This window comes from Oncorhynchus clarkii, chromosome 2, assembly GCF_045791955.1.
Source record: "Oncorhynchus clarkii lewisi isolate Uvic-CL-2024 chromosome 2, UVic_Ocla_1.0, whole genome shotgun sequence".
Taxonomy (NCBI): domain Eukaryota; kingdom Metazoa; phylum Chordata; class Actinopteri; order Salmoniformes; family Salmonidae; genus Oncorhynchus; species Oncorhynchus clarkii.
The window spans coordinates 47,475,517-47,503,442 of NC_092148.1; the positions used below are offsets into that span (position 1 = coordinate 47,475,517).

The 27,926-nt window shown below is 40.1% G+C and overlaps 1 protein-coding gene across 1 annotated transcript; it reads right to left on the reverse strand.

Annotated features, from left to right (window-relative positions):
• Positions 1-21,746: 21,746 nt before the first annotated feature.
• LOC139377430 (NADPH oxidase 5-like) lies at positions 21,747-27,091 on the reverse strand. The gene is made up of 4 exons (XM_071120462.1): positions 27,055-27,091; positions 26,932-26,958; positions 22,166-22,332; positions 21,747-21,878 (listed from the first exon to the last, which is right to left on the reverse strand). The coding sequence occupies exons 1-4, from the start codon at positions 27,089-27,091 to the stop codon at positions 21,747-21,749; spliced, it is 363 nt and encodes a 120-aa protein (XP_070976563.1).
• Positions 27,092-27,926: the final 835 nt, after the last annotated feature.

The following is a 27,926-nucleotide window of genomic DNA, read 5'->3' on the forward strand; positions in this document are numbered from 1 at the left end:
AGAACAGTGTTTCCCACACTTTTTATAGTCCCGTACCCCTTCAAACATTCAACCTCCAGCTGCGTACCCTCTCTAGCACCAGGGTCAGAGCACTCTCAAATGTTGTTTTTTGCCATCATTGTAAGCCTGCCACACACACACTATACAATACATTTATTAAACATAAGAATGAGTGTGAGTTTTTGTCACTACCTGGCTCGTGGGAAGTGACAAAGAGCACTTATAGGACCAGGACACAAATAATAATAATCAATAGTTTTGCTCTTTATTTAACCATCGTACATATAGAACCTTTTTTGTTAATTGAAAATTGTAAATAACTCACCACAGGTTACTGAGAAGGGTGTGCTTGAAAGGATGCACATAACTCTGCAATGTTGAGTTGTATTGGAGAGTCTCAGTCTTAAATCATTTTCTACACACAGTCTGTGCCGGATACTCTGAATGTAGCCCAATCCAGAAATCTGGCAGTGACTTCTGATTAAATAAACATTTCACAGAACTGCTTGTTGCAATTTCATTGGGGCTCTGTTGTTCAGATATCGGTAAGTGGACTGGAGGCAGGGCATGAAAGGGATAACTAATCCAGTTGTTTGTGTCATCCGTTTCAGGAAAGTACCTGTGTAATTGCGCACCCAACTCACTCATGTTCTTCGCTATATCACATTTGACATTGTCCGTAAGCTTGAGTTCATTTGCACACATAAAATCATACAATGATGGAAAGACCTGTGTGTTGTCCTTGTTAATGCAGACAGAAAAGAGCTTCAACTTCTTAACCATAGCCTCAATATAGTTGTGGAGAGTCCCTGTAATCCTAGATTCAGGCGAGAAAAAACATCACCCAGCTAGGGCAGTCGTGTGAGAAACTCGTCATCATGCAAGCGGTCAGATACGTGAAAATGATGGTCAGTAAAGAAAACTTTAAGCTCGTCTCTCAATTTTAAAAAAACGTGTCAATACTTTGCCCCTTGTTAACCAGTATGTTGTAAAAGCGTTACATGGTCGCTGCCCATATTATTGCATAGTTCAGAGGCCTTACTTTATAAAAAGTTTACAATTTTCATTGTAGTGTCCAAAATTTATTTCAAGCTGCCAGGCATTCCCTTGGCAACAAGAGCCTCTCTGGATGCTGCAGTGTACGGATGCTGCAGTGTACGTACCCAAGCGGCGTCGGGAGAAACTACTTGCATGCATGTTACCATGTCTCGCTGTCATGGCTTTTGCGCCATCAGTACAGATACCAACATGAGCAGCAGCTACGTTTGGCTTCATAGTGGAATTCCTGTGAGATAGTAACAGTTAATGTGATTGGATGTTAATTATTTGACTAGGCTACCTGTATTTGACCTTGTGTTGTTATTTCGCTGAACACTAGATGGTTACATTTTATTTTTGGCAGTGAAACGAGGCTACTCAGGAGAGAAAAAAACCCTCACCCAAATGTATAGCCCCGTCAAATTAACTAAGTATTGTCTTCTGTTGAATTTATATAACATTCCAATCTTTTTTGGCATTTTCTAGTCCAATTGTGGCACGATTCCACTATTTTTATCCGTTTGCATCACGGACTTGTATTTTGAAGCTGAACCGCCGATGTCACTATTGTTGCTCACGACACACTGGTGCGTTCCAGAAAAGCAAAAATGTATACGGAACATTATGTAGGAAAAGGCAATTACAGTAAAGCCCTAACCCCAAAACAGTAACTTAACGTAGTAGGTGCCGTAAAAGAAACGCCTGAAACTAGATCCCCTACATACTTGAGAAGAAGGAAAGCAACTGTCGGGGGAGGTTCTCTTCTGCACTGTTCAAACAACCCAGTAAATGTGGAGGAGTTAAATCGCCTTGTTAATTAAAGTCCAAAAGCAGAAGTCGTGTCACAGGCTCTCTTAACATTTCTCCTGAAAACCTTTACACCCGGTTGTTGGGGACTCGAGGCATCTGCGGACTCGGCAGCAAAAAAAGGGGGTCATGGCTAGAAGGGATCCAGTTTTTGTAAAATTAACATCAAATTTGACTTTTCTTAGCAGGTTAGAGTAATTAAGCTAAGGTTAAGAAAATAGTTATGACTAGGGTTAGCTAAAATATTTTTAAAAATAACGTTAATTTGACAAAAGAGGGATCTCTTTCAGCCATAACCCAGCAAGGGTCAGCCGAAGATATTAACATTTTAGACATATCCAATGTCTGCAATGTTTTTGGATAACGTGATGACGTCGTCGCTGCTAGCGCTGCTCCCCTGTGCGCACAATTTACATAAAAGTCGGAACTAGGAAACTCAAGACATTTCAGACGTGCTGATTCGTTGAACACGGCACGTGTATAACTACAACCAGTTAGCAAGTCGGAAATTTCAGAGTTTCCTAATTCAGACTAGCGTAAAACCAGTAGATGGTGATAGCGCTGACGTCATCCACGAATTCATATGGAAAACTCCATATGGAGCATGAAGCTGCAAGTATTTTAATTTGAAGCGCGCCATGCTGAATGGGGCTGAAAGGCACCAAAATAATCGCAAAGGATGATAGTGAAAGTGGCTGTAACTAGCAAAGGATCATGGTCGATGAATTCATTTTCATCCTACACGAGAGAGCCCCGTGCTTGGTCTGTGTTAGCATGTGGTCCTGTGTGATGACAAATGTAGGAGTCAGAATAGATCACTATTTAATGAAATATCTTGATTTGTAGCAATCTTAAAATAGTTAATGTGGGGATCAAACTTGATCATAATAAACACATTTTAGAGCCCAAAACGTCTGTCTAAAAAAATGTTTGGCAGTTCTGGGGATCATAATTTACATAGGCTTTTTATGGGAGACCAGGGTTTTTGGCACCAGGAATATAATTTGTATTTGGGTGCGCCAGTGCCACTATTCATTTAAGCATTATTATGACTTGACAGCAGTCAATAATCTGACTTTCTAAATGAAAAGAAACCAAATAATTCTTTACTACACTCTTATTTATATAAATTACACTTGTCAAACAGCTTTTGCTGAGAGGTGTGCTCCTTTCTGTCCTATGGGCGCGTTCGATCAGATCACTTTTGTCAAGACATTGACCATCGTTGGTCACTGTTGGTCCTAATCTTTTAAAAGCCTCTCCCATAGACACAAAATGCAATAGCAGTTGGGTCTGGTCTACTTAGGAAATTGACTTCCATTGAAACATACAAAAAATGAGGGAGTGGAGATGTCTCGCTTTCTCTTCTGTCTTTGACTACATGTCGTCTGTATGACATTTACAAAAATCATGTGATCAAAGGTCAATCAGTTTTTGATGAAGGTCGCCTTCAAGTCGCCGAAGTTGCTTTTCAACACAGATTATCCATTATATTGACCACATACTCTAGCGACCGCTCTAACAATGAAAATAAATGTCTTAAAAAATGGAAGGCAGTCGGGAAGAGGCAAGATCAGGTTTAACCATTCAAGTCAATGAGATGGCAGATACGCGTGTATAACCCAGAACCAGGCACTAGGGATGTCACGTGCCGGGATCTCACGTGTCCTACTCATATCAGTTCACTCGTAACTACCTGATCATGACAAAACATCTATTTGATCAAATAAGCCAAATGCGACTCTCATTGACCTCCATATAAGAGCTTGCTTGGTGAGTGAAACATATATAAAACGCCACCTGCTGGAGAAGACAGATTTTGGGCCCAGTTATCCCTCTCGCTTCACTCTGTTTTCACCAACTGCACCATGCAGCCATCCCTGCATTGTGGGAGGAATTATTTGAGTGTTTTTGTTTGACCCACGCTAGCATGGCCAAATATGTGTCTGAAACAGCAACCAAACAAATGTGCAATGCACTTTCCGAAGTGTGAAAGGCAGCAAGACGCAACATAGTCTGCTGGAAAACCACTTGAAGAAGAAACAGGAACCAACTTTGCCACGATTCTAAAGCCTTATTCACAATGCAGGCCTTAATGCTCAAATCCGTTTTGGACTACTAACTGTACAAACAGCAAGTTACAAGTGACCAAATTGGATTTGTGTGTGTTCAAACAGCAATCATTTGCTGACAAGGCTATGCTAGTGTCATAGTAATGACGGGTGTGTGCAGTGCTGTAGGCTGATTGGCGGTTGTGATTCCTATGCTCAGATGTTATGTAGCAAGCTAAGGTGACAACAATGTCTGCCATGGAGGTTTCCCAGTTGCTTGGAATGTTTTAAATCATAGGGTAAGAAGACTTTAAAAGCCTCAATTGATAAGATGATCCAACTTCCAAAACGAGTCCTTTTTTTGGCTAGCCACAGCAGTCAACTAGCTAGCTAGATGGCTGTTTAGAGTTCTAACACATTCACTAATTTCTTTGTAAACAATTAACAAGCTAGCTAGCTACCACATGTTCTTGTCAAACTGTCAACAGAGTAGCTAGCAAGCAACAAGATATGCCAAATAACAGTCTAAAAACCACTTGAGGGCATATTTTGAACATTCAGACAAGTCACAGGGCCAGGAATCAGATTTGTATCTGACTTCAAATGTCGCTTGAAATATCTGATTCCATGTGCTTTTTGGCTGTATATATGCAAATAGATAGGATTTCAGTTATTTCAAATTGCCAATGTGAACACGGCTTAAGAGTCATGGGTAACAGCATACATCTGAAAGTGGGCATGTCAAATGAAGTGGGTGTATGGAAAGATAATCATCTAATTGGGCAGATTTGGAGTCTAAAGCTACAGGGGATAAATTAGAGTGATATCTGAGAACTCTCTCTCTAACCAATTAATTGTACACAAGTTATTTTTTCAGTTTGTCAGTGTGTGATATGGGGACCTGTCAGAATAGAAATTACATGATGATGTTATAATTCTGTTATTGCATCAAATGGTTGTTTTATGCAACAGAATAAGGGGTTGTTAGAACACTCATCTGTGTGTGTTCTACTGAGGAAGGGCCTCTGGTAGATTAAATACTGACAGAAGATTTACGATGTCTTTTGGGTGATAAAACCTAAAGAGACCACATTCCATAGCATGAGTTAATGTTTCTGTTCTATAAGGTACCAGGAAGAGATGACTCCAGGGCCAGACACTGGTCTCTACACAACGAGAACACTTTTTACAGCAGATACTGTCTGCTGTGAATTATAAGTATCTTTCATACTAATCGTATCCTTGTGACCCATTTCATACATCTGTTTGTCATGTAGCCTGAGGGGGGTGTATCTTGGCTACAAAAGACCTTTGTACTTTTGTCTCGGTCTCTCAACAAATCATCTGAGGGTGATTCGTCGACCTGGCATCATTAATGTAGAGCACTCAATCGATTCATGTGTGTGTTGTATTGACCTGCTCCCTTATTAATAAGTGAATAAAGATTCAGTTGAAGTGTATCTCTGACTTGTGTGAGAAGTTTCTCTCCTCATTTGATAGTAAAAAATGAACCACCAAAGGTATAGAAACATTTATTTAGACATTAATAAAGAAACTTTTAGAAACATGTTAACACTGCCGTGTTGGTAAGGCTGGTCTCATAGACAAACCTTTTCACTCAGTCCCCCCTTCCAGCATTGTGGAATATCCCATGCTTACTGTATTTCTATACATTTTGGTGGAGATTTTTTTTTGTAATTTCAAAGCCAATTTTCTGAAATTCTACACGTTTTGTTGTGGGGTGCAGAGACAATGTTGCAATTTTAAAGCTAATTTCCTACAATTATAGACATTTTCCTATGTCTTATTTGTGTTCATGTGATATTTGAGTGACTCAAACATTACAACAAAATCAATCGGGTAAAGAACCTAGCTAAAAGACGTTAGCTGACTTGGGCTAGTTGATCTGACATTTTTGACAAGTTATAAATAGCTATCTAAGGTATGCAATGACTGACATGACAAGAGGAAAACTGATGATGCACTACCCAATTTCGAAATTCCACCTTGTACATTCTACTATTACAACTTTAATGATGGTTTCAACTTTAAGTTGAAAGCTGGACTGAGTTCCTAAAAAAAAATATATATAATTTTTTTTTGTTGGGGGGGGGGTTATTTTGGTGGTGTGGGCTGGTTGGCGTGCCCCACAGTTTGGGAACCACTGGACTAGACGCAGCATAGTAAACGAAAAGCTGAGACACTCAAAGTAGCATGTTATGTTACATTTGGTATGAGGCAAAAATTAAAGGAAGGCGGTTGGTCGGGGTGGATGCGCGACCTTATAATGCAAACGTCTAGCAACCCAAAGGTTGCGTGTTTGAATCTCATCATGGACAACTTTAGCGTCTTAGCTAACTAGCAACTTTGCAACTACTTATTACTTTTTAGCTAATTTGCAACTAAGTAGCATATTAGCTAACCCTTCCCCTAACCCTTTAACCCTAACCTTAACCCCTACTCCTAGCCTAGCTAACGTTAGCCACCTAGCTAATGTTAGCATAGTCGAATGTCATCACGGACAACTTTAGCATCTTAGCTAATTAGCAACTTTGCAACTACTTAGCATGTTTGCTAACTTTTCCCCAAGCGTTAACCCTTTAACCTAACTCCTAACCTTAAATCTAACCCCTGACACCTAGCCTAGTTATGGTTAGCCATCTAGCTAACGTTAGCCACAACTAATTGGAATTCATAACATAACATATCTATTGCAAATAACATTTTCTTAACATTTTGTACAAATTACCATAGAAACAAACGGAGCATGGCTTTGTGTCCATGGTTGCACCTTTACGTTGCAGAAAACCGCTTGACTGTAGCCAAAACCATTCAAAACTAAAGACCTATTTTATCAGAGCTACCTACACTGAACAAAAATATAAATGCAACATGCAACAATTTAAAAGATTTTACTGAGTTAGAGTTCAATATAAGGAAATCAGTCAATTGAAATAAATAAATTAGGCCCTAATCTATGGATTTCACATGACTGGTAAAACAGAAATGCATCTGTTGGTCACAGATGCCTTAAAGTAGATTTGTGGATCAGAAAACCAATCAGTATCTGGTGTGAACACAATTTGCCTTGTGCAGTGCAACATTTCCTTTGCATTTGTTGATTGATCAGAGTTTATCAGGCTGTTGATTGATCATAGTTGATCATGCTGTTGATTGTGGCCTGGAATATTTTCCCACTCCTCTTTAATGGCTGTGCAAAGTTGCTGGATATTGGTGGGAACTTGGACATGACGATCAGGAGCATCCCAAACATGCTCAATGGGTGACATGGAAGAACTGGGACATTTTCAGCTTCCAGGAATTGTGTACAGATCCTTGTGATGGTGGCAGATGAATGGCACGACAATGGGCCTCAGGATCTCATCACGGTATCTCTGTGCATTCAAATTGTCATCGATAAATTGCAATTGTGTTCATTGTTCGTAACTTATGCCTGCCCATATCTTTACGCCACCTCCACCATGGGGCACTCTGTTCACATTGTTGATATCAGCAAACCGCTCGCCCACACAACGCCATACTGTCTGCCATCTGCCCGGTACAGTTGAAACCATGAATCATCTGTGAAGAGCACACTTCTCCAGTGTGCCAGTGACCATTGAATTTGCCCTCAGAAGTTGGTTACGATGCTGAACTGTAGTCAGGTCAAGACCCTGGTGAGGATGATGATCACGCAGATGAGCTTCCCTGAGACGGTTTCTGACATTGAAGAAATTATTTGGTTGTGCTAACTCAAAGTTTCATCAGCTGTGCGGGTGGCTGATCTCAGACGATCCCGCAGGTGATGAAGCCGGATATGGAGATCGTGGGCTGGCGTGGTTAAACTTGGTCTGCGGTTGTGAGGCCGGTTGGACGTACTGCCAAATTCTCTAAAACGACATTGGAGGTGACTCATACTAGAAAAATTAACATTAAATTCTCTGGCAACAGCTCTGGTGGACATTCCTGCAGTTAGCATGCCAATTGCACATCTGTTACATTGTGTTGTGTGACAAAACTACACAATTTAGAGTGGCGTTTTATTGTCCCCAGCTCAATGTGTAATGATCATGCTGTTTAATCAGCTTCTTGATATGCCACACCTGTCAGGTGGATGGATTATCTTTGCAAAGGAGAAAACGCTCACTAACAGGAATGTAAACAAATTTGTGCACAAGATTTCAGAGAAATAAGCTTTCTGTTTGATTGGATTTTTTTTTCTTCAGTTTATGAAACATGGGACCAACACTTTACATGTTGTGTTTATATTTTGGTCAGTATACATCTTCTTCTTTCCAGATTCCGGGACGCTCTTAAAGTGGTACACACAAATTAACCATCACGTGCGTGAGAAGCTATCAAAACTATGAACATATTTCAAATAAGCCCTAATCTATAAAAAGCGTTTGTCAAAAAAAATACAGTAGATGGTTTGCTGTATGGATCAGATTAAGTGTATATATCCCATCAACGTTTGCCACAGGTCAAAAGGTTTGCGAAACACTGCTATTTAGCTGGCCAGTTTATTAGGTACACTCATCTAGTACCCTCCCCTCCCTCCAGAACAGCCTGAATTATTTGGGGCATAGATTATACAAATCGGAAACGTTCCACTGGGATGTTGGTCCATGCTGACGCGATGGCATCACGCAGTTGCTGCATATTGGACGACGGTACACCACCGCCACCAGCCTGGATGGGTCCATGGATTCATGCTGCTTACCTCAAATCCTGACTCTGCTATCAGCATGCCACAACAGGAACCGGGATATGTCGGACCAGGCAATGTTTTTTCCACTCCAGTATGTGTGATCCCTTGCCCACTGGTTTTTAGCTGATAAGAGTGGAATCCGGTGTGGTTGTTTGCTGCAATAGCCCATCAATGACAAGGACCGACGAGTTGTGCATTCTGAGATGCCGTTCTGCACACCACTGTTGTACTGTGCCGTTATTTGCCTGTTTATGGCCCGTCTGTTAGTTTGCACGATTCTAGCCATTCCCCGTTGACCACTCTCATCAACGAGCTGTTTTTGCCCACAGGACTGCCGCTGACTGGATGTTTTTTGTTTGTCGCACAATTCTCAGTAAACCCTAGACAGCAATGTGCGTGAAAAGCCAAGGAGAGCGGCTATTTCTGAGATACTGGATCCGGCGCACCTGGCAGTGACAATCATACCACGCTCAAAGTCGCTTAGGTCAATCGTTTTGCCCATTCTATCGTTCAATTCAACAGTAACTGAATCCCTTGATGCCTGTCTGCCTGCTTTATATAGCAAGCCATGGCCACGTGACTCACTGTCTGTAGGAGCGAGCCATATTCCTGAATTGGGTGATGTACCTTATAAACTGTCCGGTAAGTTGTATATACAAATTAATGTTATATTTGAGACTGACTAATTGATTGTACAACATACACACATTTTATTTCAGTTTGTGAGTGTGTGATATGGGGGTTGGAGGCATGTTTATTTCTATATTATAAAGATTATTTTCATACAAACAATGACAACACTGCCATCTGTTGGAAAACATTGCTTCAGTCCTTACCACTCAAACTAGCCCAATCATGTCGGATTTACGACTTCCCAGTTTCCCATGAGCATGTGAAGCCAGCATGAGCCTTGCCATGATGTTAGAAAACCACTACAGTGTCTGACTTTCGGCTGTCGCAGATGCCCCTTCCCTGACTTCACTCACAACTTTATTTTTATAGTCGTCTTAGTAAGGCTTACTGCTCGAACACACATTGGCTGCGTTTTGACAGGCAGAAAACACAGCCTATAAGAACCTCCTTTGGCTAGAGAACACCCCTAGAGGCAAACTTTTCTGTATAGGCACACAAGCCCTTTTTTTTAATCAAAGGATATGGAGGCTATGTAAAGACTGCTCAAATAACTCACATATAGACACAATGTCTGAAAAACAATTCATTTTCTGAACTGCATTTCATTTATTGCAGTTAGTTCCCCTAGAACCCCTTACACCATTCAGTGCGCAGGAAATAATTGTATAATTTCAACAAGGCAACAGGGCAAATCACATTGCTCACCAAACTATGCTTTAGACAGGTCTATACAGACAGACTTGTTTTGGATTGGCATTCTGGATAGTTTTATAGACTGTCGGTTACAACAAATAAAACCATTACCACTTACAAAATACAATGTTCTTATATAGATCCATATTCACATACTATAAATGTTTCTCGAACATTTAGTCACTCTGTTCATAATATCATATAAACTGCTATGCTATGCATTTATAATAATCATAGTTTAGTTTATTCATGTTGTACAACATTGGCAGCTAAAAGCTGAATTGCAGTGAAACCTAAATAAACAAATACAATGTAACTACCAATAATATAACAGAAATGTAAATCTAAAATTAATATTTATAATAGCTATCAATAATACACTATTGAACAGAAATGTAAATCTACACTATTTACATGATGTAAATTACATACAGTGCCTTCAGAAAGTATTCACACCCCAGTAAGTCCACATTTGGTTGTGTTACAAAGTGTGATTAAAATTGATATAATTATTATTTTTGGTCAACAATTTATTCAAAATACTCCAATGTAAAAGTGGAAGAAAAAATACTAACATTTGTAAAAAATATATAAAAAATAAAAAAAGAATGGAAAAAAAATCACAAATATTTTTACTAGATAATTATTCAACACGCTGACCCTGATGTTAGAATCACCTTTGGCAGAGATTATAGCAGTGAGTTTTTATGGGTAAGCCTCCAAGAGCATTGCACACCTGGATTGTACAATATTTGCACAATATTCTTTTAGAAATTATTAAGCTCTGTCAAGTTGGTTGCACCGTAACTAGGCCACTCAGGAACATTCAATGTTGTCATGGTAAGCAACTCCAGTGTATATTTGACCTTGTGTTTTAAGTTATTGTCCTGCTGAAAGGTGAATTTGTCTCCCAGTATCTTTTGGAAAGCAGAATGAACCAGGCTTTCCTCTATTTCTTTATCCTGAAAAAGTCCCCAGTCCTTAACGATTGCAAGCATACCCATAACATGATGCAGCCACCACTATGCTTGAAAATATGGAGAGTGATATACAGTAATCTGTAGTATTGGATTTGCCCCAAACATAAGACTTTCAGGACAAAAAGTTAATTACTTTGCCACATTGTTTACAGTATTACTTTAGTGCCTTGTTGTACATGCTTCCTTCTTTTTACTCAAATAGGTTAGTATTGTGGAGTAACTACAATGTTGTTGATCCATCCTCTTCAGTTTTGTTCTATCACAGCCATTAAACTGTTTTAGAGTCAACATTAGCCTCATGGTGAAGTCCTGAGTTAGGAAGGACATGTGTATCGTTGTAGTGACTGGGTGTATTGATACACCATCCAAAGTGTAATTAATAACTTCACCATGCTCAAAGGGATACTCAATGTCTGCTTTTTATATTTTTACCCATCTACCAATAGGTGCCCTTCTTTGCGAGGCATTGGAAAACCTCCCTTGTCTTTGTGGTTGAATCTGTGTTTGAAATTCACTGCTCGACTGAGGGACCTTACAGATAATTGTATTTGTGGGGTACAGAGATGAGTTAGTCATTCAAAAATCATGTGAAACACTATTATTGCACACAGTGAGTCCATGCAACTTATTATGTGACTTGTTAAGCACATTTTTACTCCTGAATGTATTTAGGCTTGCCATGACAAAGGGGTTGAAGATATTTCAGCTTTTCATTTTTAATACATTTGTGTAGGGCAGTGACAAAAAAAAAATCTAAATTGTATCTATTTTAAATTCAGGCTGTAATAAAATAAAACGTGGAAAAGGTCAAGGGGTGTGAATACTTTCTGAAGGCACTTTAGTTACATAACATAGAATAGCTATACGTTTTATAAAATTGTAACGTTAGTTTGATATGTTCTATATTTCCTATAATAATGGACATCTTCTGGTCTTACCCAGGATGCAGAACAATCACTACATTACTTAGGCTTACCCATTTATCCCTTCCACCAAGGTGCATATTATGCTGTATTTTGTATCTTAACAACCTTCCATGAAGATTTAAGCAGAAACATCAAATATATCTACTACAATACATCCAATACAAGCACTGCTCCCGAGTGGCGTAGTGGTCTAAGGCTCAGTGCTAGAGAACTCACTACAGACCCTGGTTCAATTCCAAGCTGTATCACAACTGGCCATGGTTTGGGCGGCGCGCAATTGGCCCAGTGTTGTTTGGGGTAGGCTGTCAAAATAAGTTAAATAAATAAGAATTTGTTCTTAACTGACTTGTCTAGTTAAAAAAAAAAACATCACATCCATTGGCAACAACACATAGTTAAGAGGTACATTAACTGTGTATGGTGTGAACATAATTTCATTCTCTGTCACAATGTCTGCCATTTAGTATTTGTGCTTTGGAATATGTGTTGGTTTAAAGCAAGGTAGATCCATTTGAATACTAAATGTGATAGAATATACAGTATAAAGGCCCACATTATACTTCTTGACCAAGGCAAGCATTAAGGGCAGGCACGCCAATGGTCCTATCGGATCTTTTTTTTATAGCACAACTAATTGGTATGTTTTCAAGGAGGGCGGTGTGTTTGAATTCAGAGGACCACTGGTTCGAGCCCAGTAAGGGGGCAGGGACAGTGGAAGAAGCAAAGATGTTAGCAGCATACTGATTGTCGGTTTCACATACTTGGGTTGGCAACGGCATAGTGCGGATTCAGCACGAGATAGTGCTTGTGGACAACCAGCCTGTATGGTACAGAAACTGTTGACATAGATCAGCACATAGGTGTGTGGATTTAGTTGAGGGTGCTGATGTCAGTCAGGAAAAATGTTGGACAGTCCTCAAAAGTTCTCCTTGTAGAAGTTGAATCCAAAGTGCTCACACTGGGCCTTGATGAGTTTAGCCAGTGCAGGGGCTCCACAGTAGAACACATGAACCTTCCCTTTCTTCTCCTCTGCCACTTTCTGGAACACCTGCGGTTGATACACGTGAAAGAAGAGGACATTTTCAATGTACGGAGGTTGGACAGGACCCACAAGCTTGCATGTCACCGAATCACGACTCATTGCAGGTTTTTCCTGACCACCTAACCTGACCAGGGAAAAACTCAGGGCCCTTATAGCCAACAACGAAATAAAACAGAGGCACCCCATACCGATTTAGAAATGGTGCATCTCTTCAAGATTAGCTGAAAAATGCTCTATGAGCTTTATAATGGACAGGTACAGATATATACAGAGATACAGTTTGACATCCATACCTTCCCCCACTCTGGCCTCCCTGGCTGTGTGCGGGTGCGAAGGCCAGTGATGGAATCCCTCTTTTCCTTCTTGGCCAGGAGGTCTAGTGCCATCTGCAGGCCGATGGCCTTCATGTCATTCTTGCTGAGGGCAGAGGTCATGTACATGTGCATCTCCAAGAAGCGGCCTGAGGGTTCAAAAATCGAATCAAACTTTATTTAAAGTGCATTTAAAATTGTAACCACTTTACAGTGAAAACAGTAATAAGATAGATAACTTAAACAAAAGGCATTTACACATGTGCCTTACACAGAGAAACACAGGAGTGGAACAAACGTTAGATTTGACGCCAAACACACAGTGGTTCCATGTGCTTTTTGGCTGTATATATGCAAATAGATAGGATTTCAGTTATTTCAAATTGCCAATGTGAACACGGCTTAAGAGTCATGGGTAACAGCATACATCTGAAAGTGGGCATGTCAAATGAAGTGGGTGTATGGAAAGATAATCATCTAATTGGGCAGATTTGGAGTCTAAAGCTACAGGGGATAAATTAGAGTGATATCTGAGAACTCTCTCTCTAACCAATTAATTGTACACAAGTTATTTTTTCAGTTTGTCAGTGTGTGATATGGGGACCTGTCAGAATAGAAATTACATGATGATGTTATAATTCTGTTATTGCATCAAATGGTTGTTTTATGCAACAGAATAAGGGGTTGTTAGAACACTCATCTGTGTGTGTTCTACTGAGGAAGGGCCTCTGGTAGATTAAATACTGACAGAAGATTTACGATGTCTTTTGGGTGATAAAACCTAAAGAGACCACATTCCATAGCATGAGTTAATGTTTCTGTTCTATAAGGTACCAGGAAGAGATGACTCCAGGGCCAGACACTGGTCTCTACACAACGAGAACACTTTTTACAGCAGATACTGTCTGCTGTGAATTATAAGTATCTTTCATACTAATCGTATCCTTGTGACCCATTTCATACATCTGTTTGTCATGTAGCCTGAGGGGGGTGTATCTTGGCTACAAAAGACCTTTGTACTTTTGTCTCGGTCTCTCAACAAATCATCTGAGGGTGATTCGTCGACCTGGCATCATTAATGTAGAGCACTCAATCGATTCATGTGTGTGTTGTATTGACCTGCTCCCTTATTAATAAGTGAATAAAGATTCAGTTGAAGTGTATCTCTGACTTGTGTGAGAAGTTTCTCTCCTCATTTGATAGTAAAAAATGAACCACCAAAGGTATAGAAACATTTATTTAGACATTAATAAAGAAACTTTTAGAAACATGTTAACACTGCCGTGTTGGTAAGGCTGGTCTCATAGACAAACCTTTTCACTCAGTCCCCCCTTCCAGCATTGTGGAATATCCCGTGCTTACTGTATTTCTATACATTTTGGTGGAGATTTTTTTTTGTAATTTCAAAGCCAATTTTCTGAAATTCTACACGTTTTGTTGTGGGGTGCAGAGACAATGTTGCAATTTTAAAGCTAATTTCCTACAATTATAGACATTTTCCTATGTCTTATTTGTGTTCATGTGATATTTGAGTGACTCAAACATTACAACAAAATCAATCGGGTAAAGAACCTAGCTAAAAGACGTTAGCTGACTTGGGCTAGTTGATCTGACATTTTTGACAAGTTATAAATAGCTATCTAAGGTATGCAATGACTGACATGACAAGAGGAAAACTGATGATGCATTTCGAAATTCCACCTTGTACATTCTACTATTACAACTTTAATGATGGTTTCAACTTTAAGTTGAAAGCTGGACTGAGTTCCTAAAAAAAAATATATATAATTTTTTTTTGTTGGGGGGGGGGTTATTTTGGTGGTGTGGGCTGGTTGGCGTGCCCCACAGTTTGGGAACCACTGGACTAGACGCAGCATAGTAAACGAAAAGCTGAGACACTCAAAGTAGCATGTTATGTTACATTTGGTATGAGGCAAAAATTAAAGGAAGGCGGTTGGTCGGGGTGGATGCGCGACCTTATAATGCAAACGTCTAGCAACCCAAAGGTTGCGTGTTTGAATCTCATCATGGACAACTTTAGCGTCTTAGCTAACTAGCAACTTTGCAACTACTTATTACTTTTTAGCTAATTTGCAACTAAGTAGCATATTAGCTAACCCTTCCCCTAACCCTTTAACCCTAACCTTAACCCCTACTCCTAGCCTAGCTAACGTTAGCCACCTAGCTAATGTTAGCATAGTCGAATGTCATCACGGACAACTTTAGCATCTTAGCTAATTAGCAACTTTGCAACTACTTAGCATGTTTGCTAACTTTTCCCCAAGCGTTAACCCTTTAACCTAACTCCTAACCTTAAATCTAACCCCTGACACCTAGCCTAGTTATGGTTAGCCATCTAGCTAACGTTAGCCACAACTAATTGGAATTCATAACATAACATATCTATTGCAAATAACATTTTCTTAACATTTTGTACAAATTACCATAGAAACAAACGGAGCATGGCTTTGTGTCCATGGTTGCACCTTTACGTTGCAGAAAACCGCTTGACTGTAGCCAAAACCATTCAAAACTAAAGACCTATTTTATCAGAGCTACCTACACTGAACAAAAATATAAATGCAACATGCAACAATTTAAAAGATTTTACTGAGTTAGAGTTCAATATAAGGAAATCAGTCAATTGAAATAAATAAATTAGGCCCTAATCTATGGATTTCACATGACTGGTAAAACAGAAATGCATCTGTTGGTCACAGATGCCTTAAAGTAGATTTGTGGATCAGAAAACCAATCAGTATCTGGTGTGAACACAATTTGCCTTGTGCAGTGCAACATTTCCTTTGCATTTGTTGATTGATCAGAGTTTATCAGGCTGTTGATTGATCATAGTTGATCATGCTGTTGATTGTGGCCTGGAATATTTTCCCACTCCTCTTTAATGGCTGTGCAAAGTTGCTGGATATTGGTGGGAACTTGGACATGACGATCAGGAGCATCCCAAACATGCTCAATGGGTGACATGGAAGAACTGGGACATTTTCAGCTTCCAGGAATTGTGTACAGATCCTTGTGATGGTGGCAGATGAATGGCACGACAATGGGCCTCAGGATCTCATCACGGTATCTCTGTGCATTCAAATTGTCATCGATAAATTGCAATTGTGTTCATTGTTCGTAACTTATGCCTGCCCATATCTTTACGCCACCTCCACCATGGGGCACTCTGTTCACATTGTTGATATCAGCAAACCGCTCGCCCACACAACGCCATACTGTCTGCCATCTGCCCGGTACAGTTGAAACCATGAATCATCTGTGAAGAGCACACTTCTCCAGTGTGCCAGTGACCATTGAATTTGCCCTCAGAAGTTGGTTACGATGCTGAACTGTAGTCAGGTCAAGACCCTGGTGAGGATGATGATCACGCAGATGAGCTTCCCTGAGACGGTTTCTGACATTGAAGAAATTATTTGGTTGTGCTAACTCAAAGTTTCATCAGCTGTGCGGGTGGCTGATCTCAGACGATCCCGCAGGTGATGAAGCCGGATATGGAGATCGTGGGCTGGCGTGGTTAAACTTGGTCTGCGGTTGTGAGGCCGGTTGGACGTACTGCCAAATTCTCTAAAACGACATTGGAGGTGACTCATACTAGAAAAATTAACATTAAATTCTCTGGCAACAGCTCTGGTGGACATTCCTGCAGTTAGCATGCCAATTGCACATCTGTTACATTGTGTTGTGTGACAAAACTACACAATTTAGAGTGGCGTTTTATTGTCCCCAGCTCAATGTGTAATGATCATGCTGTTTAATCAGCTTCTTGATATGCCACACCTGTCAGGTGGATGGATTATCTTTGCAAAGGAGAAAACGCTCACTAACAGGAATGTAAACAAATTTGTGCACAAGATTTCAGAGAAATAAGCTTTCTGTTTGATTGGATTTTTTTTTCTTCAGTTTATGAAACATGGGACCAACACTTTACATGTTGTGTTTATATTTTGGTCAGTATACATCTTCTTCTTTCCAGATTCCGGGACGCTCTTAAAGTGGTACACACAAATTAACCATCACGTGCGTGAGAAGCTATCAAAACTATGAACATATTTCAAATAAGCCCTAATCTATAAAAAGCGTTTGTCAAAAAAAATACAGTAGATGGTTTGCTGTATGGATCAGATTAAGTGTATATATCCCATCAACGTTTGCCACAGGTCAAAAGGTTTGCGAAACACTGCTATTTAGCTGGCCAGTTTATTAGGTACACTCATCTAGTACCCTCCCCTCCCTCCAGAACAGCCTGAATTATTTGGGGCATAGATTATACAAATCGGAAACGTTCCACTGGGATGTTGGTCCATGCTGACGCGATGGCATCACGCAGTTGCTGCATATTGGACGACGGTACACCACCGCCACCAGCCTGGATGGGTCCATGGATTCATGCTGCTTACCTCAAATCCTGACTCTGCTATCAGCATGCCACAACAGGAACCGGGATATGTCGGACCAGGCAATGTTTTTTCCACTCCAGTATGTGTGATCCCTTGCCCACTGGTTTTTAGCTGATAAGAGTGGAATCCGGTGTGGTTGTTTGCTGCAATAGCCCATCAATGACAAGGACCGACGAGTTGTGCATTCTGAGATGCCGTTCTGCACACCACTGTTGTACTGTGCCGTTATTTGCCTGTTTATGGCCCGTCTGTTAGTTTGCACGATTCTAGCCATTCCCCGTTGACCACTCTCATCAACGAGCTGTTTTTGCCCACAGGACTGCCGCTGACTGGATGTTTTTTGTTTGTCGCACAATTCTCAGTAAACCCTAGACAGCAATGTGCGTGAAAAGCCAAGGAGAGCGGCTATTTCTGAGATACTGGATCCGGCGCACCTGGCAGTGACAATCATACCACGCTCAAAGTCGCTTAGGTCAATCGTTTTGCCCATTCTATCGTTCAATTCAACAGTAACTGAATCCCTTGATGCCTGTCTGCCTGCTTTATATAGCAAGCCATGGCCACGTGACTCACTGTCTGTAGGAGCGAGCCATATTCCTGAATTGGGTGATGTACCTTATAAACTGTCCGGTAAGTTGTATATACAAATTAATGTTATATTTGAGACTGACTAATTGATTGTACAACATACACACATTTTATTTCAGTTTGTGAGTGTGTGATATGGGGGTTGGAGGCATGTTTATTTCTATATTATAAAGATTATTTTCATACAAACAATGACAACACTGCCATCTGTTGGAAAACATTGCTTCAGTCCTTACCACTCAAACTAGCCCAATCATGTCGGATTTACGACTTCCCAGTTTCCCATGAGCATGTGAAGCCAGCATGAGCCTTGCCATGATGTTAGAAAACCACTACAGTGTCTGACTTTCGGCTGTCGCAGATGCCCCTTCCCTGACTTCACTCACAACTTTATTTTTATAGTCGTCTTAGTAAGGCTTACTGCTCGAACACACATTGGCTGCGTTTTGACAGGCAGAAAACACAGCCTATAAGAACCTCCTTTGGCTAGAGAACACCCCTAGAGGCAAACTTTTCTGTATAGGCACACAAGCCCTTTTTTTTAATCAAAGGATATGGAGGCTATGTAAAGACTGCTCAAATAACTCACATATAGACACAATGTCTGAAAAACAATTCATTTTCTGAACTGCATTTCATTTATTGCAGTTAGTTCCCCTAGAACCCCTTACACCATTCAGTGCGCAGGAAATAATTGTATAATTTCAACAAGGCAACAGGGCAAATCACATTGCTCACCAAACTATGCTTTAGACAGGTCTATACAGACAGACTTGTTTTGGATTGGCATTCTGGATAGTTTTATAGACTGTCGGTTACAACAAATAAAACCATTACCACTTACAAAATACAATGTTCTTATATAGATCCATATTCACATACTATAAATGTTTCTCGAACATTTAGTCACTCTGTTCATAATATCATATAAACTGCTATGCTATGCATTTATAATAATCATAGTTTAGTTTATTCATGTTGTACAACATTGGCAGCTAAAAGCTGAATTGCAGTGAAACCTAAATAAACAAATACAATGTAACTACCAATAATATAACAGAAATGTAAATCTAAAATTAATATTTATAATAGCTATCAATAATACACTATTGAACAGAAATGTAAATCTACACTATTTACATGATGTAAATTACATACAGTGCCTTCAGAAAGTATTCACACCCCAGTAAGTCCACATTTGGTTGTGTTACAAAGTGTGATTAAAATTGATATAATTATTATTTTTGGTCAACAATTTATTCAAAATACTCCAATGTAAAAGTGGAAGAAAAAATACTAACATTTGTAAAAAATATATAAAAAATAAAAAAAGAATGGAAAAAAAATCACAAATATTTTTACTAGATAATTATTCAACACGCTGACCCTGATGTTAGAATCACCTTTGGCAGAGATTATAGCAGTGAGTTTTTATGGGTAAGCCTCCAAGAGCATTGCACACCTGGATTGTACAATATTTGCACAATATTCTTTTAGAAATTATTAAGCTCTGTCAAGTTGGTTGCACCGTAACTAGGCCACTCAGGAACATTCAATGTTGTCATGGTAAGCAACTCCAGTGTATATTTGACCTTGTGTTTTAAGTTATTGTCCTGCTGAAAGGTGAATTTGTCTCCCAGTATCTTTTGGAAAGCAGAATGAACCAGGCTTTCCTCTATTTCTTTATCCTGAAAAAGTCCCCAGTCCTTAACGATTGCAAGCATACCCATAACATGATGCAGCCACCACTATGCTTGAAAATATGGAGAGTGATATACAGTAATCTGTAGTATTGGATTTGCCCCAAACATAAGACTTTCAGGACAAAAAGTTAATTACTTTGCCACATTGTTTACAGTATTACTTTAGTGCCTTGTTGTACATGCTTCCTTCTTTTTACTCAAATAGGTTAGTATTGTGGAGTAACTACAATGTTGTTGATCCATCCTCTTCAGTTTTGTTCTATCACAGCCATTAAACTGTTTTAGAGTCAACATTAGCCTCATGGTGAAGTCCTGAGTTAGGAAGGACATGTGTATCGTTGTAGTGACTGGGTGTATTGATACACCATCCAAAGTGTAATTAATAACTTCACCATGCTCAAAGGGATACTCAATGTCTGCTTTTTATATTTTTACCCATCTACCAATAGGTGCCCTTCTTTGCGAGGCATTGGAAAACCTCCCTTGTCTTTGTGGTTGAATCTGTGTTTGAAATTCACTGCTCGACTGAGGGACCTTACAGATAATTGTATTTGTGGGGTACAGAGATGAGTTAGTCATTCAAAAATCATGTGAAACACTATTATTGCACACAGTGAGTCCATGCAACTTATTATGTGACTTGTTAAGCACATTTTTACTCCTGAATGTATTTAGGCTTGCCATGACAAAGGGGTTGAAGATATTTCAGCTTTTCATTTTTAATACATTTGTGTAGGGCAGTGACAAAAAAAAAATCTAAATTGTATCTATTTTAAATTCAGGCTGTAATAAAATAAAACGTGGAAAAGGTCAAGGGGTGTGAATACTTTCTGAAGGCACTTTAGTTACATAACATAGAATAGCTATACGTTTTATAAAATTGTAACGTTAGTTTGATATGTTCTATATTTCCTATAATAATGGACATCTTCTGGTCTTACCCAGGATGCAGAACAATCACTACATTACTTAGGCTTACCCATTTATCCCTTCCACCAAGGTGCATATTATGCTGTATTTTGTATCTTAACAACCTTCCATGAAGATTTAAGCAGAAACATCAAATATATCTACTACAATACATCCAATACAAGCACTGCTCCCGAGTGGCGTAGTGGTCTAAGGCTCAGTGCTAGAGAACTCACTACAGACCCTGGTTCAATTCCAAGCTGTATCACAACTGGCCATGGTTTGGGCGGCGCGCAATTGGCCCAGTGTTGTTTGGGGTAGGCTGTCAAAATAAGTTAAATAAATAAGAATTTGTTCTTAACTGACTTGTCTAGTTAAAAAAAAAAACATCACATCCATTGGCAACAACACATAGTTAAGAGGTACATTAACTGTGTATGGTGTGAACATAATTTCATTCTCTGTCACAATGTCTGCCATTTAGTATTTGTGCTTTGGAATATGTGTTGGTTTAAAGCAAGGTAGATCCATTTGAATACTAAATGTGATAGAATATACAGTATAAAGGCCCACATTATACTTCTTGACCAAGGCAAGCATTAAGGGCAGGCACGCCAATGGTCCTATCGGATCTTTTTTTTATAGCACAACTAATTGGTATGTTTTCAAGGAGGGCGGTGTGTTTGAATTCAGAGGACCACTGGTTCGAGCCCAGTAAGGGGGCAGGGACAGTGGAAGAAGCAAAGATGTTAGCAGCATACTGATTGTCGGTTTCACATACTTGGGTTGGCAACGGCATAGTGCGGATTCAGCACGAGATAGTGCTTGTGGACAACCAGCCTGTATGGTACAGAAACTGTTGACATAGATCAGCACATAGGTGTGTGGATTTAGTTGAGGGTGCTGATGTCAGTCAGGAAAAATGTTGGACAGTCCTCAAAAGTTCTCCTTGTAGAAGTTGAATCCAAAGTGCTCACACTGGGCCTTGATGAGTTTAGCCAGTGCAGGGGCTCCACAGTAGAACACATGAACCTTCCCTTTCTTCTCCTCTGCCACTTTCTGGAACACCTGCGGTTGATACACGTGAAAGAAGAGGACATTTTCAATGTACGGAGGTTGGACAGGACCCACAAGCTTGCATGTCACCGAATCACGACTCATTGCAGGTTTTTCCTGACCACCTAACCTGACCAGGGAAAAACTCAGGGCCCTTATAGCCAACAACGAAATAAAACAGAGGCACCCCATACCGATTTAGAAATGGTGCATCTCTTCAAGATTAGCTGAAAAATGCTCTATGAGCTTTATAATGGACAGGTACAGATATATACAGAGATACAGTTTGACATCCATACCTTCCCCCACTCTGGCCTCCCTGGCTGTGTGCGGGTGCGAAGGCCAGTGATGGAATCCCTCTTTTCCTTCTTGGCCAGGAGGTCTAGTGCCATCTGCAGGCCGATGGCCTTCATGTCATTCTTGCTGAGGGCAGAGGTCATGTACATGTGCATCTCCAAGAAGCGGCCTGAGGGTTCAAAAATCGAATCAAACTTTATTTAAAGTGCATTTAAAATTGTAACCACTTTACAGTGAAAACAGTAATAAGATAGATAACTTAAACAAAAGGCATTTACACATGTGCCTTACACAGAGAAACACAGGAGTGGAACAAACGTTAGATTTGACGCCAAACACACAGTGGTTCCATGTGCTTTTTGGCTGTATATATGCAAATAGATAGGATTTCAGTTATTTCAAATTGCCAATGTGAACACGGCTTAAGAGTCATGGGTAACAGCATACATCTGAAAGTGGGCATGTCAAATGAAGTGGGTGTATGGAAAGATAATCATCTAATTGGGCAGATTTGGAGTCTAAAGCTACAGGGGATAAATTAGAGTGATATCTGAGAACTCTCTCTCTAACCAATTAATTGTACACAAGTTATTTTTTCAGTTTGTCAGTGTGTGATATGGGGACCTGTCAGAATAGAAATTACATGATGATGTTATAATTCTGTTATTGCATCAAATGGTTGTTTTATGCAACAGAATAAGGGGTTGTTAGAACACTCATCTGTGTGTGTTCTACTGAGGAAGGGCCTCTGGTAGATTAAATACTGACAGAAGATTTACGATGTCTTTTGGGTGATAAAACCTAAAGAGACCACATTCCATAGCATGAGTTAATGTTTCTGTTCTATAAGGTACCAGGAAGAGATGACTCCAGGGCCAGACACTGGTCTCTACACAACGAGAACACTTTTTACAGCAGATACTGTCTGCTGTGAATTATAAGTATCTTTCATACTAATCGTATCCTTGTGACCCATTTCATACATCTGTTTGTCATGTAGCCTGAGGGGGGTGTATCTTGGCTACAAAAGACCTTTGTACTTTTGTCTCGGTCTCTCAACAAATCATCTGAGGGTGATTCGTCGACCTGGCATCATTAATGTAGAGCACTCAATCGATTCATGTGTGTGTTGTATTGACCTGCTCCCTTATTAATAAGTGAATAAAGATTCAGTTGAAGTGTATCTCTGACTTGTGTGAGAAGTTTCTCTCCTCATTTGATAGTAAAAAATGAACCACCAAAGGTATAGAAACATTTATTTAGACATTAATAAAGAAACTTTTAGAAACATGTTAACACTGCCGTGTTGGTAAGGCTGGTCTCATAGACAAACCTTTTCACTCAGTCCCCCCTTCCAGCATTGTGGAATATCCCGTGCTTACTGTATTTCTATACATTTTGGTGGAGATTTTTTTTTGTAATTTCAAAGCCAATTTTCTGAAATTCTACACGTTTTGTTGTGGGGTGCAGAGACAATGTTGCAATTTTAAAGCTAATTTCCTACAATTATAGACATTTTCCTATGTCTTATTTGTGTTCATGTGATATTTGAGTGACTCAAACATTACAACAAAATCAATCGGGTAAAGAACCTAGCTAAAAGACGTTAGCTGACTTGGGCTAGTTGATCTGACATTTTTGACAAGTTATAAATAGCTATCTAAGGTATGCAATGACTGACATGACAAGAGGAAAACTGATGATGCATTTCGAAATTCCACCTTGTACATTCTACTATTACAACTTTAATGATGGTTTCAACTTTAAGTTGAAAGCTGGACTGAGTTCCTAAAAAAAAATATATATAATTTTTTTTTGTTGGGGGGGGGGTTATTTTGGTGGTGTGGGCTGGTTGGCGTGCCCCACAGTTTGGGAACCACTGGACTAGACGCAGCATAGTAAACGAAAAGCTGAGACACTCAAAGTAGCATGTTATGTTACATTTGGTATGAGGCAAAAATTAAAGGAAGGCGGTTGGTCGGGGTGGATGCGCGACCTTATAATGCAAACGTCTAGCAACCCAAAGGTTGCGTGTTTGAATCTCATCATGGACAACTTTAGCGTCTTAGCTAACTAGCAACTTTGCAACTACTTATTACTTTTTAGCTAATTTGCAACTAAGTAGCATATTAGCTAACCCTTCCCCTAACCCTTTAACCCTAACCTTAACCCCTACTCCTAGCCTAGCTAACGTTAGCCACCTAGCTAATGTTAGCATAGTCGAATGTCATCACGGACAACTTTAGCATCTTAGCTAATTAGCAACTTTGCAACTACTTAGCATGTTTGCTAACTTTTCCCCAAGCGTTAACCCTTTAACCTAACTCCTAACCTTAAATCTAACCCCTGACACCTAGCCTAGTTATGGTTAGCCATCTAGCTAACGTTAGCCACAACTAATTGGAATTCATAACATAACATATCTATTGCAAATAACATTTTCTTAACATTTTGTACAAATTACCATAGAAACAAACGGAGCATGGCTTTGTGTCCATGGTTGCACCTTTACGTTGCAGAAAACCGCTTGACTGTAGCCAAAACCATTCAAAACTAAAGACCTATTTTATCAGAGCTACCTACACTGAACAAAAATATAAATGCAACATGCAACAATTTAAAAGATTTTACTGAGTTAGAGTTCAATATAAGGAAATCAGTCAATTGAAATAAATAAATTAGGCCCTAATCTATGGATTTCACATGACTGGTAAAACAGAAATGCATCTGTTGGTCACAGATGCCTTAAAGTAGATTTGTGGATCAGAAAACCAATCAGTATCTGGTGTGAACACAATTTGCCTTGTGCAGTGCAACATTTCCTTTGCATTTGTTGATTGATCAGAGTTTATCAGGCTGTTGATTGATCATAGTTGATCATGCTGTTGATTGTGGCCTGGAATATTTTCCCACTCCTCTTTAATGGCTGTGCAAAGTTGCTGGATATTGGTGGGAACTTGGACATGACGATCAGGAGCATCCCAAACATGCTCAATGGGTGACATGGAAGAACTGGGACATTTTCAGCTTCCAGGAATTGTGTACAGATCCTTGTGATGGTGGCAGATGAATGGCACGACAATGGGCCTCAGGATCTCATCACGGTATCTCTGTGCATTCAAATTGTCATCGATAAATTGCAATTGTGTTCATTGTTCGTAACTTATGCCTGCCCATATCTTTACGCCACCTCCACCATGGGGCACTCTGTTCACATTGTTGATATCAGCAAACCGCTCGCCCACACAACGCCATACTGTCTGCCATCTGCCCGGTACAGTTGAAACCATGAATCATCTGTGAAGAGCACACTTCTCCAGTGTGCCAGTGACCATTGAATTTGCCCTCAGAAGTTGGTTACGATGCTGAACTGTAGTCAGGTCAAGACCCTGGTGAGGATGATGATCACGCAGATGAGCTTCCCTGAGACGGTTTCTGACATTGAAGAAATTATTTGGTTGTGCTAACTCAAAGTTTCATCAGCTGTGCGGGTGGCTGATCTCAGACGATCCCGCAGGTGATGAAGCCGGATATGGAGATCGTGGGCTGGCGTGGTTAAACTTGGTCTGCGGTTGTGAGGCCGGTTGGACGTACTGCCAAATTCTCTAAAACGACATTGGAGGTGACTCATACTAGAAAAATTAACATTAAATTCTCTGGCAACAGCTCTGGTGGACATTCCTGCAGTTAGCATGCCAATTGCACATCTGTTACATTGTGTTGTGTGACAAAACTACACAATTTAGAGTGGCGTTTTATTGTCCCCAGCTCAATGTGTAATGATCATGCTGTTTAATCAGCTTCTTGATATGCCACACCTGTCAGGTGGATGGATTATCTTTGCAAAGGAGAAAACGCTCACTAACAGGAATGTAAACAAATTTGTGCACAAGATTTCAGAGAAATAAGCTTTCTGTTTGATTGGATTTTTTTTTCTTCAGTTTATGAAACATGGGACCAACACTTTACATGTTGTGTTTATATTTTGGTCAGTATACATCTTCTTCTTTCCAGATTCCGGGACGCTCTTAAAGTGGTACACACAAATTAACCATCACGTGCGTGAGAAGCTATCAAAACTATGAACATATTTCAAATAAGCCCTAATCTATAAAAAGCGTTTGTCAAAAAAAATACAGTAGATGGTTTGCTGTATGGATCAGATTAAGTGTATATATCCCATCAACGTTTGCCACAGGTCAAAAGGTTTGCGAAACACTGCTATTTAGCTGGCCAGTTTATTAGGTACACTCATCTAGTACCCTCCCCTCCCTCCAGAACAGCCTGAATTATTTGGGGCATAGATTATACAAATCGGAAACGTTCCACTGGGATGTTGGTCCATGCTGACGCGATGGCATCACGCAGTTGCTGCATATTGGACGACGGTACACCACCGCCACCAGCCTGGATGGGTCCATGGATTCATGCTGCTTACCTCAAATCCTGACTCTGCTATCAGCATGCCACAACAGGAACCGGGATATGTCGGACCAGGCAATGTTTTTTCCACTCCAGTATGTGTGATCCCTTGCCCACTGGTTTTTAGCTGATAAGAGTGGAATCCGGTGTGGTTGTTTGCTGCAATAGCCCATCAATGACAAGGACCGACGAGTTGTGCATTCTGAGATGCCGTTCTGCACACCACTGTTGTACTGTGCCGTTATTTGCCTGTTTATGGCCCGTCTGTTAGTTTGCACGATTCTAGCCATTCCCCGTTGACCACTCTCATCAACGAGCTGTTTTTGCCCACAGGACTGCCGCTGACTGGATGTTTTTTGTTTGTCGCACAATTCTCAGTAAACCCTAGACAGCAATGTGCGTGAAAAGCCAAGGAGAGCGGCTATTTCTGAGATACTGGATCCGGCGCACCTGGCAGTGACAATCATACCACGCTCAAAGTCGCTTAGGTCAATCGTTTTGCCCATTCTATCGTTCAATTCAACAGTAACTGAATCCCTTGATGCCTGTCTGCCTGCTTTATATAGCAAGCCATGGCCACGTGACTCACTGTCTGTAGGAGCGAGCCATATTCCTGAATTGGGTGATGTACCTTATAAACTGTCCGGTAAGTTGTATATACAAATTAATGTTATATTTGAGACTGACTAATTGATTGTACAACATACACACATTTTATTTCAGTTTGTGAGTGTGTGATATGGGGGTTGGAGGCATGTTTATTTCTATATTATAAAGATTATTTTCATACAAACAATGACAACACTGCCATCTGTTGGAAAACATTGCTTCAGTCCTTACCACTCAAACTAGCCCAATCATGTCGGATTTACGACTTCCCAGTTTCCCATGAGCATGTGAAGCCAGCATGAGCCTTGCCATGATGTTAGAAAACCACTACAGTGTCTGACTTTCGGCTGTCGCAGATGCCCCTTCCCTGACTTCACTCACAACTTTATTTTTATAGTCGTCTTAGTAAGGCTTACTGCTCGAACACACATTGGCTGCGTTTTGACAGGCAGAAAACACAGCCTATAAGAACCTCCTTTGGCTAGAGAACACCCCTAGAGGCAAACTTTTCTGTATAGGCACACAAGCCCTTTTTTTTAATCAAAGGATATGGAGGCTATGTAAAGACTGCTCAAATAACTCACATATAGACACAATGTCTGAAAAACAATTCATTTTCTGAACTGCATTTCATTTATTGCAGTTAGTTCCCCTAGAACCCCTTACACCATTCAGTGCGCAGGAAATAATTGTATAATTTCAACAAGGCAACAGGGCAAATCACATTGCTCA

Bases quoted from the DNA above. Each gene is read 5' to 3' on its own strand.
- LOC139377430 (XM_071120462.1), bottom strand. From the start codon at position 27,091: ATGGGCAAAACGATTGACCTAAGCGACTTTGAGCGTG. The intron at 26,959-27,054 runs GTATGATTGTCA...GGGTTTACTGAG, and splicing joins CCTAAGCGACTTTGAGCGTG to AATTGTGCGACAAACAAAAA. The intron at 22,333-26,931 runs GTCAGCGGCAGT...TTGAACCCTCAG, and splicing joins CGACAAACAAAAAACATCCA to GCCGCTTCTTGGAGATGCAC.